The sequence below is a fragment of the Elgaria multicarinata genome, chromosome 6, assembly GCF_023053635.1.
Source record: "Elgaria multicarinata webbii isolate HBS135686 ecotype San Diego chromosome 6, rElgMul1.1.pri, whole genome shotgun sequence".
Taxonomy (NCBI): domain Eukaryota; kingdom Metazoa; phylum Chordata; class Lepidosauria; order Squamata; family Anguidae; genus Elgaria; species Elgaria multicarinata.
The window spans coordinates 22,077,048-22,092,544 of NC_086176.1; the positions used below are offsets into that span (position 1 = coordinate 22,077,048).

Consider the following 15,497-nt stretch of genomic DNA (forward strand, 5'->3'; position numbering starts at 1 on the left):
GGGCCAGCCCTGCCCCCACGACACCCTTCATGTGAGTAAAGGGTTGTTGCCAAAGGGGAGCCTGCATTTATTTATTTAGTACATTACTAATCCACCCAATAACTAATGGTCTCTAATTATACACATTCGATCTCTCTCTCTCTCTCTCTCTCTCTCACACACACACACACACACACACATACACACAATCTTTTGGGGCTGGTAGGCACATTTGAAATTTTGACATTGTGTTGTAGGTGTTTCACAAAATGGCTGCCATGGTGGGAATGGCTGGTCACAAAACACCCATTCCCCAGAAGGCAAACTGGTGAGATTGGGACAGGGGGGAAGGAACCAAGTCCAAGGCAGAGGTGGGTTCCGAGCTCCAAACCACAGAACCATTCTAATTAACCCAAATAAAGATGGCACTGCAGGGTAGAACATCCTACCATTTTTTTTTAAAAAAAAAACATTTTAAATTAAAAAAGAAATGAAATAAAAACCGGGAGGAATATGGAGCATGGTGAATACCAAGAGAAGTGTCTAGGGACATCTTGGAGCCCATTGGGTACCATGCTGGAATCCCAAACTTTACACTGGTCGCTGAGGTTATTGTGTCCAATTGTCAGGGAGGCAACTGAAGAAAAGTGTTTGAGTGGGAAGGATGATAGAACCACGAGTTAAAAACTGTTCAGGTCTGTAATCAGCTCTTGCATAGTGCTCTCTCATTTCATCTCTCTGTGTGTGTTTTTAAAAGCCAAGCCACGTGAAACATTAATATGGTTAGATAAAAGTTTATTACATGCTGCCTACGTAAATCAATGCAATACACTGAGCCATCTAATCGGGATTGGACATACACACACCAACCGTAAACTGCAGATGAGTGTAACTGCTTATAAATCTTGAGTGCGTTTCTGGTTTCTAAAGCTGAAAGTTTATAAATCATCATCATTATTTAAAACACCAGTCAGGCAAGGGCCAAAAGCACATGAAAGCTAAAGTGGCATCGACAAAGGAACAGAGAGCCTCAGCAAATTGCTAGTAGAACCAAGTTTTGGTTTTAGCCATTCATCCTCTGCCACCTCCCATGCCTTTCCAGACGTGAAATGTAAAACATGAAACAAAGGCTACGCCATCGCTGCCACAAGCTGCATACATTGATTAGCACATTTAATGCTTTGGTGCTTGTTGCTTGCAGAAGATTAAGACTCCCCCTCAGCCAATGCATCAAGCACAGGAAATCCCTGAAGAGTACACAACTGGCACATGTTTCTTAAGGGCATTCAGGGCTCTTGGAAATGCCAGACATCCTGACCTACCTGTGGCTGGCCAGCCTCATTTACTGCATTGGTTGGGTAGATGGCATCAGGGAACATGGTGGGATCCAAAGGCATGGTAGGGTCAGCAGCATCCAGAGGGATGAAGCTGTCCAGGTACCCTTGTGTCGCCAGAGGGGTTATTGCCGCTTGGGCGACACCTGTTGGTCCTTTGCTTTGACCTGCAGGGTTGAGCAGATTGCTATTGACGTTTGGCACGGCGCCACCCAGGTTGCCATCAAACGGGATTGCATTGTTCTTCTTGCCGGATGGGTTAGCCCCTAGGTTAGCACCTCCTTGCACTTCTGGCTGCTCAGTTATTCCAAGCTGATCATCTTCAACGGTGTAATCACCTGGCTGGCCTCTGTTCAGCGGCATGTTTCCAAACCCAGCGTCCATAGCAAAGGGATTGGGGCCTCCTGCTCGATAGGCTGGCGCCCCAAGGCCACCCCCCTGAAAAGATATGACAGCACGTTCATTATCACGTTTCCCTTGAATTCACTGATTTCCCACTGCAAGAACGTTTTACCCTGCTAGGAAAAATGAGTATTTACCCAAAGTTAGAACCTCTGTTTAGATAGTTGCACTGATAATTCCATTACCACCACTGGTACAACACCACAGTAGTATTAGGAACATTGGCAGCGGCCTTATACTGAAATCAGACCATTGGTCCATCGAACCCAGTACTGCTGACACTGACTGGCAGTGGTTCTACAGAGTTTTGGGCAGGAATTTTTCCAGCCCTACCTGGAAATGCTGAGGTTCAAACTTGGGACCTTCTGCATGCAAAGCAGGTGCTCTACCACTGAGCCATAACCCTTCCCCTGGTCAATATTGGCAGGGAAGTTGTTCTCCAGGGTACATGTGAAATACGCCACTGCTGAAATGAGAACAATGTCTTTAATCCTCCATCCCCCACTGTAAAACAGCCCCCACATGATCTGGTGGAGGGCGCCATCTTGGAGATGGCTGATTAGCCATTTTAGCTGTATATATTTCCCGTATCATGAATAGTCGGAGCTGTGACATCCAAAATGTGCCATCAAAATGTGGGAACGCTTATCCTAGAACCTAGTTGTTGTGGAATGGGAGGCAAGAACTGAAATTGTGGCTGCCATTTTCTATGGCAAGCACATCTTTAATGTAACATGCAGCTCTGCTCTTTCCACTGGACTGGAGTTCCCTTCAACTAGCCTGCAACCCTATACATTGTTTACCTGGGAGTAAGTATAATTAAACTCAATAAGGCTTTCTGAATAGATATACATAGGATTGCAGTGTTTGGCTTAATTAAAAACAGCCGGTGTGGGTGTGCACACGTGGGCATGTTATATATATGAAATGTATAACAGATACATGAAACCAAATCTTTCAAACAGCGGTGTCTCATCTAGGGAGAAATAGCAGGGAATAAGAAAGGAAAGGAACCTCTCGCGCAAGCACTTGAGTCATTACTGACTCCTAGAGGGACGCCTGCTTTCGCTGACGTTTTCTTGGCAGACTTTGCAGCGGGGTGGTTTGCCATTGCCTTCCCCAGTCGTGGCTACCTTTCCCCCAGCTAGCTGGGTACTCATTTTACCAACCTCGGAAGGATGGAAGGCTGAGTTGACCTGAGCTGGCTGCCTGAGAACCAGCTTCCGCTGGGATCGAACTCAGGCCATGGGGAGAGTTTTGGCTGCAGTAACTGCTGCTTACCACTCTGCACCACACGAGGCTCCTAGCAGGGAATAACCACACAGTTATTTTCATACTTATTTTAACATACTTTTGCCTTCACCAATATGTGAATGGCAAAACTCCCAAAGACAGTAAAATTAAGAAGTGGCAACCATATGAGAGCACACAGCTTGTGGACCATTTTTTTTAAAAAAAAACCAATAAAAAAACTAGTGAGCTATTTGTGTCTCATACATTTCAGTGGAAGACGTAAATACATGCTTAGATTTCTCCCATGGAAATCAATGGAACTTAAAAGTACTTACCAGTGGCTGAATTGTTTTAGAAACAACAAGTATAGTAATTCTATTCATGTTTATAGTAGCATAGTTAAATCTATGGACATGTTTGATTTGTAGCATCATTTTACCTATAGCTACTACCCCAACCCCTCCACTTTGGATTACTCCTGATACTTGAATCATTATAAAGTGTATGGCATAAGCCAAGAATTCTCATTTATTCCATAGTGAATGTTTGACATGCAAAGACTTTAGAAGAATATTATATTAGAAGAATATAGTCTGTCCTTCCGTTTGTAATGTGGGTGTGCTGCATGCAGACACACTGGGAGGCTAAGCAAATGGGAGGACAAAGCAAGAGAGGGTCTCTAATATGCACCCCCCTGACCCAACTTCCTCTCCCCAAGGGAAATTTTAAGTGATACCACCCTGCCTGGGAATTATTCACAAGTAATTACTTGCTGCTTGTCCTAATAGCAACCTCTCAATCCACTCTGCATTGGGAACATTGTACCCGAAACTAAAGGCCTTGATCGAGAAACTTGATCTGAGCAGCCAACTCTAGTAAGATTATGAGTGATGGTGATGATCAGTTCTAGAACTAAACATGGAAGCAGAGAGCTGGGTTCAGGACCTTCAATATTCCCCTACAGGTGCAAGGCTGCCTGGGATGTGCTGGGAGTTGTAGGACTTTTTTTTCTGTCTAAGCATGCATAGTATGGCTCCCTAAATAGATAAGTGGTGCTGTTGCTGAGAGTGTAAGCCTATACATGTCTACTCAAAATTAAGCCCCACCGACTCCATTGAGACACATTCCCAGGTCAATGAGTATAGGATTGCAGCCTATGCCTACCCAGTCACAGCTATGGAGCCTAAAGTGGCTAGTGTTGTGAACTACTTGCCCAATGGCACAGATTAGTTTCTTTGGCTTGGGTTCAAATGCTTCATGTCAGTTTAGCAAAGCAAACTGCTTCTTACAGGAAGTACTTTAGGAAGACCCAGTTCTTTTTTAAAAAATCTCCTTGGCACTGAATTAAGGAGACAAGTGACTACAAAACATTAAGTATTTGTTTCCCTCAATACTTCTCTTTTAACATCAGTGATCATTTGTTTAACGATGTCACTTATCATTGATAAACCTGGGCAGAGACAGTCATCTAAACGAGTAGGAGAATTATGGGGATGCATTGACATTACAATACTATAGTCAGTAGAATACCAATTTAAGTGTAATGGCTTTTACTGTAGAAACCTGGGTACTGTCGTTTTGTGTACAGCAGTTTTTATAATAGTGAACTGTGTTTATAGCAGGAATGAGGAACCTTTGGTCCTCCAGGTGTTGTTGTACTAAAACTTTCATCATCCCTGACTATTGGCAATCCTGGCTGGGCCTGATGGGAGTTGGAGTCCAATAGCATGTGTAGGCCAACATGTTCCTCACCTCTGGTTTATATCTAGGGTGACCATATGAAAAGGAGGACAGGGCTCCTGTATCTTTAACAGTTATATTGAAAAAGGAAATTTCAGCAGGTGTCATTTGTATATATGGAGAACCTGGTGAAATTTCCTCTTCATCACAACATTTAAAGCTGCAGGTGCCCTGCCCTCTTTTAAATCTGGTCACTCTAGTATAGCTCCTGCAGCTTTAACTGTGGTGATGAAGAGGGAATTTCACCAGGTTCTCCATATATACAAATAACACCTGCTGAAATTCCCTTTTCTGTGCAACTGTTAAAGATACAGGAGCCCTGTCCTCCTTTTCATGTGGTCACACTACTATATCATAAAGTGCTTTTGGAGAGAAAATTTGTGTATCTTTTCACAAGGTAAATTAATATTACATTCACAACCCACCTGCATTTCTTCTGAGCTTACTATTCCTAATCTGGCAGGAGCACCCTAAGGAACATGGAAGCAAACCTCATATAAGAAATGAATCATTCCAGACCAATACATATCCACTGAAAGAAAAAACAATTTTTGGACTTCCAGACCCATTGTCCATTGGACATAGTAAAGAATTTCTATTCACATCATTAAAAAAGAAAGGCTATGGTACTAAATTATATATTTCCTTTTTCTTTGAAACATTATTGCAGAGTAAACATATTTCTGTGCTCCACTTTCCTCTTATGAAAATGTTTGTCATCTCTAAATAAAAAAATCTGAAATGCAAGACTTCCAATGTTCATGATAATATCCATAAGTGCTCCATCGCTGACATTTGAACAACTTCATTAGAATTAGTTGTTATTATTTTGCAAGCCATACATGGAAAAGTCACATTCTGGATTCGGTCTCTTGGTCATATTTTAGCATAACCTACAAAAGAACGGGGTTGTGCAGAAGAATAGGTGGAGCTATGCAGATAGGGGCCAAGTTAGTTCCACCTGGGTCTCAGTGAATGTTAGGTCACAAAGCAACCAGTCTGCAATCAGGAAAACAGTGGGCAGTGTCATGCCACTGCTGGAGGAATTCTCCTCTGAGGAAGAGCTAGAGCTCCCAGAGACAGACAATGCCAATGAGCCATCCATGTCAGGAGTTCTAGGGGACCCTGGCCTAGGAGATCACCACTAGTCCATCCCTGCAGGAGGAGGGAAGTTCCACCCCTCAGACTGGGCAACCACCTAGACCCTGAGAGTGTTGCCACTTCAAGAGGCAAGGCCAATAGGGCTCCTCTAAGAAGGAGTGCCAACTACAAAGGAAGACTCCTCAGGAGCAAGCCCCTCCTCCTGACTAGGACTTTTGCCAGTCCTAGTCTGCAATGCACTGCAGCTGAGCAACAGGACTCAGAAAGCTCTGGCTATAAAAGGCTTCAGTTTAAGCCTAGCCAGTGTTGGGACAACATTGTTCATCAGCTCCTGTGCCTTTCAACTGAGCTAATGACCCTTGAATTTCTGTTTGACTTTGCTGCTGGACTGTGTGTGCTTAACTCTGCTTTGACTGTTGTTTGCATCTGGACCACTCTTGTCTTTGCCTGATTCCATACTGGACTGGAACACTTGTGTATGACCATTTGCCTGCTTTGTTGCCTTGCCTTTTGGATTGCCCCGTAATTTGCTCTAACACTGATCTGATTCAGCCATGGTGGGATGGGCAGGAGGAACATTGGGATTGGCCAGAGCAGAAGGGCACACTTTGCCTTCCCTTGAGTTGTATCCTTCAGTATATTCCTCTCCATTCTGTGCATTGCAGTGGAGACAAAACCTGTCCCTTAGTGCTGGGTGACCCAATTTCTATGGGGGTGGTGGTAATGGTTGTTCCCATCCGTTATTGTGTGAAGAGCACACAGAGATGTATTGCTCCCTCCCTGTCCCACTCCACATACACAACCCAAGATCATGACTAGAATTATTTCATTAGTTTTAAATGAATGTAAGATACTTACTCCTTGGTTTGCTATGTAAGGCAAGTAATACAAACCGGGATACATCTAGGCAAAAGAAAGAAAGAATTAATGAAGAGGTTTAAGTGTAAAATATATCGTTGTTATTTAATGTAAAACAAAATTAGTATGGGAAGGAAACTGCCTTTTAGATCAGATCAATGGCCCATTTGGGTCCATATCCTCTCCTCAATGGCCACCGTCTGAACTGAGTGCTGGACTAGATAGACCCTTGATCTGATCCAACATGGCTCTTATGTTTTTATGTAGTTGTGTTGAGATGCTTTAAGAGCTATCTACACTACATACTTAAACTGGGTCCCTGAGAACTGTGATGCTATCAGGGGCATAATGGAATGTCTAACAAAGAATTCTCAACACCTGCTACTGTACAATTCCTGGGTTACTTTGGGAGAAGCCATAATAGTTACATTGGGCATAACAATCAATATTTGCTTATTGTAATGTAGATTCACCCTATGTACTACTGTGGTCCCGATATGTTGTGATTTCCCTTCAGCATAAAATTTATGGGTGCTGAGATAAGATTTATCTGTCTAACCATCTTGTCTAAATATTTATCTCTCTAACCATCTTGTCTAAATATTGTGTTATTATTCCTATCTTAGTCCAGTTTTTTTGGAGAACATATTTGTCTTTCAGCAGGATTGTTGTCAACTTTTGCTGTGGACTTTCTGGAAATGGAAACCCCCTGTCTTTACCCAAGCAGATCTGACCTTAAGAGTTTGCAGACCTGGGTCCAAAGACAAAATATTTTTTTTTCAATTTGGCAACTCGATGCTCATGCTGCAATTGACAGCTAGGAGGGGGAAGACCAAAGGAGGAATATGAATACTGCCTTGGATAGAACTGCTAACTTTTTAACCAGCCCCACTGCCCACTGTAAATAATGTGATAGTTATTGTCAGTACTTTCTGCATTTATTATCCTGTGACACCACTGTTTATCATTCTTCCCCCAACCCCACCATTATGTAGTGTATATAAACCTGAAACTCTCCATAATACTCCATGGATCTGCCAGAATTAATGTTAGTCTTTACGATGCCACAAGACTCTTTGTTTTTTTAGCCTAAAACATAGACATGGTAATCTAATGGATGTAGCTAAACTTTGACTTGTTAAATGTATGCGTGCAAGAGAAAGGGACAGAGAGGCAGACTGGCTGCTATGAAAAGCTCAGGAGTACAGTCAACCAAAAGAAGGTTAACAAGCCTAGTTTATGATTGTGCGCATGTGCGCGTGCACACATGCACATCATAGCCTGGGTATTAAGAATCACTGGGGCTGTATAAACTGAGTTTCTAAGCATCTGCCATTGTTTGGAAATTTAGTTAGTACCAAGTCAGCCCAAGGCAAGGATAGGCAACTAGTGGCCCTCCAGATGTTATTGGACCACATGTCCCATTATCCATGACCATTAGCTATATTGCCTAAGGTATAATGGGAGTTGCAGTTCAACAACATCTGGAGGACCACAAGTTGCCCATCCCTAGCCTAAGGGATATTGCAATATTTCTGTGTGAGTCAACTTGAATGTTGATTTCTTTTTCTGGTAGAATCTCAGCAAATGCATGCTAATAGTAATAGCTGAGCTTCTACACCCTGTTGTTGGATGCTCTATTGCCATGCCCAGAACTGGGGTGTGGTGTGGGGAGGAGGCTGGAAGGAAGACACTTGACTGTTGCCTTTGCTTTCGGCCTGTGTGATTCCATGCACTTTTCCTACTCCATGAAGGATGGTACAGGAAAAAACACTATTCACAGAATTCTTGCATAGTAGTACCTATATGACTTCTATCTTCTGAGAACATCCACTTTGGAGAAACGCTCATCTCCAATAAGTAGGTCTGCTTGTTAAGAGAGGTGAAGGGTGGGGAATCAGTGTATTGGCAATAGATTCAACTTACAGATCGTTGTTGTGGTGGTTGTGCTGGGTTTTGTTGAGTTCCATGTAAACCAGGATGGAGCTTTGCAAAAAAAAATGAAGTAGAGAAACATCCAGTGAAATGCAAGGCCAAATAACAAAATGTATAGAGCAGACAATACAATGCATACACCAGGAGAGACCCCTACCAAAAAGTTAGATGTTACGTATTCAAGGGTCGTGGTGGGGAACAATGATTTGTTTGTAACTGACTATTTCTGCCTAAGGTCTTTACTTATAATTTATATAAGGCTTTCTGGGTGCTGAAATCATATACATTACTTGAGTATTCCCTAAATACTTCAGTGGGGGGAGGGGCAATATTTATTATCTCCATCTTCAGGGCTGGCTCCAAGTTAAAGTCCACTGGGTGTACCCCCACTCACTCCCCTGACTGGCTTCTTGCTCACTCCCCTGGGGCATTGTGGGAAACTCAAAATGGCAGACAACTTCCTAGCCTTAGGCCAATGTACAAGGGACCAGGTGGTGGGCAACAGGGTCTCTGTCCCCCACATTGGAGATGGAAAGTGGAGGCTGAGAAAGAGTGGTTTTGCATAAAACCAACTCAGGAGAAAACACACACCCCTTTAGGTCAGGGGTGGCCAGAAATTAGATCTCCAGATGTTTTGGACTTCAATTCCCAGCATTCCTAACCATTGGCCATTTTTGCAGGGGTTTCTAGGAGTGGAAGTCAAATATCTGGAGATCTACCTTGTGCCCACCTCTGCTTTAGATTCTAATAATAGCTGTTCAAGGGGATACAAAAGGAATGTGTATACTTACTGCCTGACCTAATGTTCCTGAGTATTCTTGTACAGCTGGTAACTACATTTATCAAAAGAAAACATTTAAGGCCATTAGATGAGCAGACATGAAGTGAATTAAAGAGAGAGAGAGAGAGAGAGAGAGAGAGAGAGAGAGAGAGAGCTGCAGGCCTAATCCTAATCAGCACTTACAGATGCTTTATTTAACAATCGTGTTTAAGATGTTCAGGACTGGGCTGAAATTTGAAATTCTACAGAAGGGGGAAAAAAGACCTGTATCTTACAAAAACTCAGTAACATCTTGGGTAAGAAAGCAACCTAATGTACTTGGGAGATTAATTTTTATCCTACAGACTTTTTTCACACCCCTTTCCCTTAATCCTTGAAATAAATTGCACTAATAGCACAGGTTCAAGAGTGATATCAAAAGGATAAGCAAAAGCAAACCTGGGGTGATGGTTTTTAAAGTGATGCGTCTTGGTGACTATAAACACCAGGCTTTTGATTTCAGGTCTCCTTTCATTTGTGATACTAGTGAAATTAATATTCCAGGGTTGGTGGGCCCCTGCCACTGCTGTGGGCAGGGCCAGCTCCAGGTGTTTGAGGACCCTTTGGCAAGATACCCTGAATGGGCACCCATTCCTCAGGAAGTCTATTTTCTCACCACCATTGTCACCAGCTCCTGTTGCTCTTCATCCTCTTTCTCATCAATGCTACCACTAGCTTGCTTGACAGGCAGAGAGCAAGTGAGCAGTAGCACCTACTGCTTGTCCTTCTCACCACCCCCATTGTCTGGGCCAGAGTGAGAGGCAGGCGAACAAGCAAATTGTAATGGTGAAGAGGAGCAGCAACTCCAGGGGGCTTTTGTCAGTGGGCCCCTGCTGGGGGGGGTGGTCTTATGGCAGGTGCCCAACCACGCCTGCACTTGACACCAGCCCTGCAATCTCACTGAGGCCAATGTTATACACCCATATTCCTTTCTGTGCCCGAAGCAGGCCTTGTGCTACCACCATAAAGGAAGCTCCTGGTTCAAGCACTGGAGTCTGAGAGGTCCCACCGATGTTAGTATTCATCAAACTGACCTGTTGGGTTTGTCTGTCTGGTGGGGGCAGCTGTTGTTGAAGAACTGGCTGATTTCCTTCTGGCAGAGCATATGGATTCTGCTGGAATGGTGGCTGCATATCATACTGTTGGAGTTGGACTTGTCTTGTAGGATTTAGATTTACGAATGCGTAGTGAGGTTGTTCTATTACTTCTGGCTGTTGAATCAGAATGGGCGTTTGCTGGGAAGGCAGTGGAGGAGGGTGCACTGGCATAGAATATTCATACTGTGGAGCAATGGGAGGACAGTAGGAAGTCATTAATAAACAACTGTGAGGCATGCTAAAATGTATTATATCCATTTATAAAAATCTGTGTCCAATGGATTAGGCTCTTGCCTACAAAATCTTACGTTATTCTACATTCATTCATCTCTGATGTGCCATATAAGTTTGGTTTGGAAGTGGGACATCCAATCCAGCAAAATGAAATAATGACTGAGTTCCATAGACATCAACAAGACTTTAACTATAACTAATTCTGGTTGTATTGCTTTCCATGGGATTTGCCCAGGACTCATTTTCCCCTTGATTGTTCCTCTGTGTTTTTCTGGCTGCCAACTAATTCTGGCATGCTTCTTCCATATATGTTCCCAAAAGTACTTTAAAATTCAGGGAAATATAAAATGACCCGCAGGAGTTTACCACCAGAAAAGAAGCTAAATTATGAGGAAAAGCAATGGAGGAAAGTAACTTCCTGGAGACTTTTCTTCATGTAAATATTTTTGACAAACTAGGAATGTATCAAATATTTTGATACATTTTAAGAAATGTATCTTTGAAAAACTTTGTTTCCTGAGATCACAGTTTGATGCTGGTTTATTTTAACTAACTTTGGTTAGAACAAAAGCTTTCACTCTCTTGTCATCTGCAAAACAAGAAGAGAGGGGAGGAGAACATACAAGCACATGTTCACATGCATTTAAGTCAGTCTTCCTCTACCTGAGACTCTCTAGATGTTTTGACCTATGAATCCCATCATCCTTGATAGTTGACCATACTGGCTAGAGCTCATGTGATTTACATCTGGAAGGGACCCAGGATGGGAAAAGGCTTATCTAAATCACGATTTTTGTCTGGGATAGGCAACCAAAGGCCTTGTAGAAGTCCTGGACAACAACTTCCATAATTCCTAACCATTGGTCAGACTGGCTATGGCCAGTCAGCGTTGCAGTCCAAAACATCTGGAATATACCATGGTATAGAACCAGGACAAAATTAGGCACACCTCTCTGTTTTGGATTGTTTAAAATAATGTCTTGTGGCTTGTTTTCTTTCGTTTTGGTGGAGTTGAGCTTTCAATCAGTATTCAAATTCTATAAGCCATAGAATGACCAAAGTACCTTGGGAAGAGCTCTTCCACAGTGGTATAGAGGTTGTTTGGTTGTCACCATCTACAAGGTAAGGAGAATGATACCACACATCAACTGCTAATGGGTGGTAAAATTATACGAGCTCTATGTTTCCAAGGGACAGACTATTGACTCAAGTGATCTCATAATTTGTTAAGGTGAGTTGCCTCTGTAAACATTAGTTCAGGGATAGGGAACTAGTGGCATTGCAGATGTTATTGGACTACAACTCCCATAATTCCTCATCATCATTGGCTATACTAGCCAGGGCTGATGAGAGCTGTAGCCCTACAACATCTAGAAGGCAGAAGTTGCCCACCCCTACTTTAGTTGATGACCATACATACTAAGGTGTTGACGTACTGATGTAAATAATAAGATACTTGGTGAACATTCCCAAAGACGTACAAAAATAATTTGAAAACTGTCACTATACTTGGAAATTTCCAGAAACTAACAAGCCTAGAAGAGCCATCTTCATTTAAATTTCTTCTTGCTCTGTACAGTTTCTGGACCTTTAAACGCTTGAATGGCTTACCTGTTGAGTTTCGTGTTTGTGAGGTCTTCCCTTTATCCAATAGAATGATGAATGGGATGGAAGGAAATTGTGCATCCACATTGAATGGAATGGATCGTTGTAGGTATAAGGCTGAGCATACTAAAGAAATTGTGAAAGTAGATAACTTTTATTTTGAAGCTGTAATTTCAGTTTTTAAATTCTCAAATGCGCAAGTTTGATTTCGACTTAAAAGGTTGATATTTAGCAGATAAAATTAGTTTGTAAATAATATATATTGTAAATGGTTTTTTGAATTGGTTCGGAGATGTTTACATATCCAGTTCTATTCTGTTTGATAATACAACCCATGAATTTAGTCAGAGAGAAGAAGGTGGAAGAGGAAGAAACAATATTTATTTATTTGTTTATTTATTTATTATTCTGCCTCTTGGAACCAAAAGAGCCCTCAAAGTGTCCTACAAATATGGGAGGGGGGGAATCAACATTAAACCATGTCAATAAAACATAAGAACAGTCTAAAATACACTTGCCAAGGTTCCTTCTCTGTCCTGGACCCCCTGAGCAAATCCTTAAGGATCTCTGCCTCCTTAAGTGTCCCACCTTCCTTCTTTTTACCTTCACCTTTCCAATAATATGGGGCTTAAGCTGTAGATGTACCGTGAGTGACACTCCAGACATTTGTGGCCTAACGCAACAACTTACTAGTATATGAAAACAACCGAACTGCAACTAAAGGTATTTAGTCGACAGAGCTGAGTGCTACAAAGGCATCAAAAGAAAATAAAAGTTGCAAAAACACCAGTTCTTTTATCCTAGCTGCACTGACTTCTTCAGGCCATTATTGCATCTTATCATGGTGATGATGGCGGTGATTTCCATGTTTGACATGCACCTTCCATATGAAATAAGGTTCTGGAATACTATTGTAAGCTTATTCTTGTGATTACATTCATTTAGAACGTGACTTTTTGAAAAGAGAATATTTGGCATTAGTTGAATTACCTGTACATTTGGCATATTAGGTCTACCAAATTGCCTCAATGTCTGAAAAGCAATAAGAAAAAATCTCCAATATGAATATCAACCATTTCTTCTATACAATATTCTTCTTTTTATATTCATTTTAGGACCATTATTTAACATACACAGAACTGGGGCTTAACCCAAAATCTTATTTTGATACCAGAGCTAAAGTTCAGAACAGCCTTCCCCAATCTAAGGGCCTCCAGATGTTTTGGGCTTCAACTCCCAGTATAGGTTATGATCAGGAATTCTGGGAGTTGTAGTCCCAGATCGTTGGGAAAGGCTGGTCTAGAACATAAATAATAATGCCCCTAATGATATTCAGAGTGACATCTCCTGATTTCTGAGAAATCAGCTCTTACACATTGGATATGAGAAGCAGAATATCGGAAGAATATAAGAAGAGCTGGATGGATCGGATTTATTTATTTATTTAACATCTGTCCTTCCATTAAAGCAAAAGTGTTCAAGGTGGCTAGTTCAGCATCTAGTTTCCAAAGATGGCAGCCAGATTCTTTCAGGAGGCCCACAAGCCAAGCATGAAAACCCTAGCCCTGCCCCATGGTTTCCCCGGCAACGGGTGTTCAGAAGTTTTCTGCCTCTGACATGGAGGTACCTCATCACTATCACAGCTAATAGCCCTTGACAGAACCATCATCCATTAAAATGGTCTCATTCCCTTTTAAATCCAGGTTTATACTACCAATATGTACCTCCAGGCTTATACTACCAAGTCCAGGAATCCCGGCATGTTGAGGCAGAATCTGTGAACAAACAAAATGTATATTGGAAGTTCTTCTTTTTCAGCATTTGGGAAGATGTTAATCATTTCTATTTGTAAAGGAGTTGAAGAGAGAAACAAGTTTGCCATTGAGGTTTACCCTTATCACTTGAAATTAATATTTGAGCAAGGTTTAACTAGTTAAAAATGGTCATGGATTCATTTCTGTGCTACTTTGTATAGCTAATACAAAACTGAATGGCTCCAAACCAGATGGGTTGGATATGACAAAATCCTGATTAAGATAATGGGGCATTAGTAAGTCACCAGTAACTTGTTACATAGGTTTCAATGGGCCTTAAAGCCATGATTAGGTTTGGACTGGGATCAAAATTTGCAAAGTAACCCTTTAAACACCTGGGGTTCTTCTTCTTTCTTACTACATCCTCAATTAAAAGAATTAGGAATGAGATTAAGGATGCAGAAAACAGGAGGTCTCTCACAAACTATAAAAACAGCAGTTGGGGGTTTCACCTGAAATGGTCCATACTGATAATTTCAGTAAACACCCCACTTTGGATGTTTCAGAACTGTGCTTCCAGGCAGACTTCAAACCATAGTTTCAATACCTGGTTTACAAAGGAATCATGGATTGCATTATCCATGGCTTTTATTGGTGCTCAAGTACTGCAAACCCATGGTTAATGCTAGGAACAGAAAGGCGAGGGAAACAGCTCTGGATATGGGAGGGGGAGGGAAGGAACCAGTGACCCCACAGCCTGGTCCCAATCTCTTATCCAAGGTTAAGATATCAGCTGTGTTACATGTCCATTGGAGCTTTGTCATATTATTTAACCTACTGGAAACAGTCTTGAGGTTCATGATGTCACAATTCCCTCAGTCGTGAGAAAGAACCAGAAGACCATCTACTCCAGCTATCTATTTATTTATTTATTTATTACATTTCTATACCGCCCAATAGCTGGAGCTCTCTGGGCGGTTCTACACAAAACAAGTCTCCAAATAACATTCTATATTACTATTGATTTAAAACAAAACCAGAACAGACTTTCTCTCTTAACTTCTCTGATGTTAGCAGTTTTAGGTAACATGTTGATTACCGGCAGAGCAGAAGATATTCCTAAGAGGCATGAGACAAGTATCCATTGTTTCATATCTGTGATGCTCTCTGGGACAAAAAGTGCCTAGAAAAAAAATAACAGAGGAAAGTGAAATTCTTTTTATTTATTTATTTATTTATTTATTTATTTAATTACATTTATATACTGTCCCACAGCCGAAGCTCTCTGGGCGGTTCACAACAATTAAAAATAGTAAACATCAAAAGTATACAATTTTTTTAAAAAACCATAAAAACAGTATAAAAACAACAGTATCCATTTAAAAACAACAATTCTGGGGTCCAT

At 41.6% G+C, this 15,497-nt stretch overlaps 1 protein-coding gene across 1 annotated transcript; it reads right to left on the minus strand.

Annotated features, from left to right (window-relative positions):
• Nucleotides 1-1,231: 1,231 nt before the first annotated feature.
• Nucleotides 1,232-15,245, minus strand: AMBN (ameloblastin). Its single transcript, XM_063128516.1, has 10 exons — nucleotides 15,192-15,245; nucleotides 14,063-14,113; nucleotides 13,329-13,370; nucleotides 12,345-12,464; nucleotides 10,437-10,682; nucleotides 9,374-9,415; nucleotides 8,574-8,633; nucleotides 6,648-6,692; nucleotides 5,114-5,158; nucleotides 1,232-1,751 (listed from the first exon to the last, which is right to left on the minus strand). Exons 1-10 carry the CDS (start codon nucleotides 15,243-15,245, stop codon nucleotides 1,266-1,268), a joined length of 1,191 nt encoding a protein of 396 aa, XP_062984586.1. The 3' UTR covers nucleotides 1,232-1,265.
• Nucleotides 15,246-15,497: the final 252 nt, after the last annotated feature.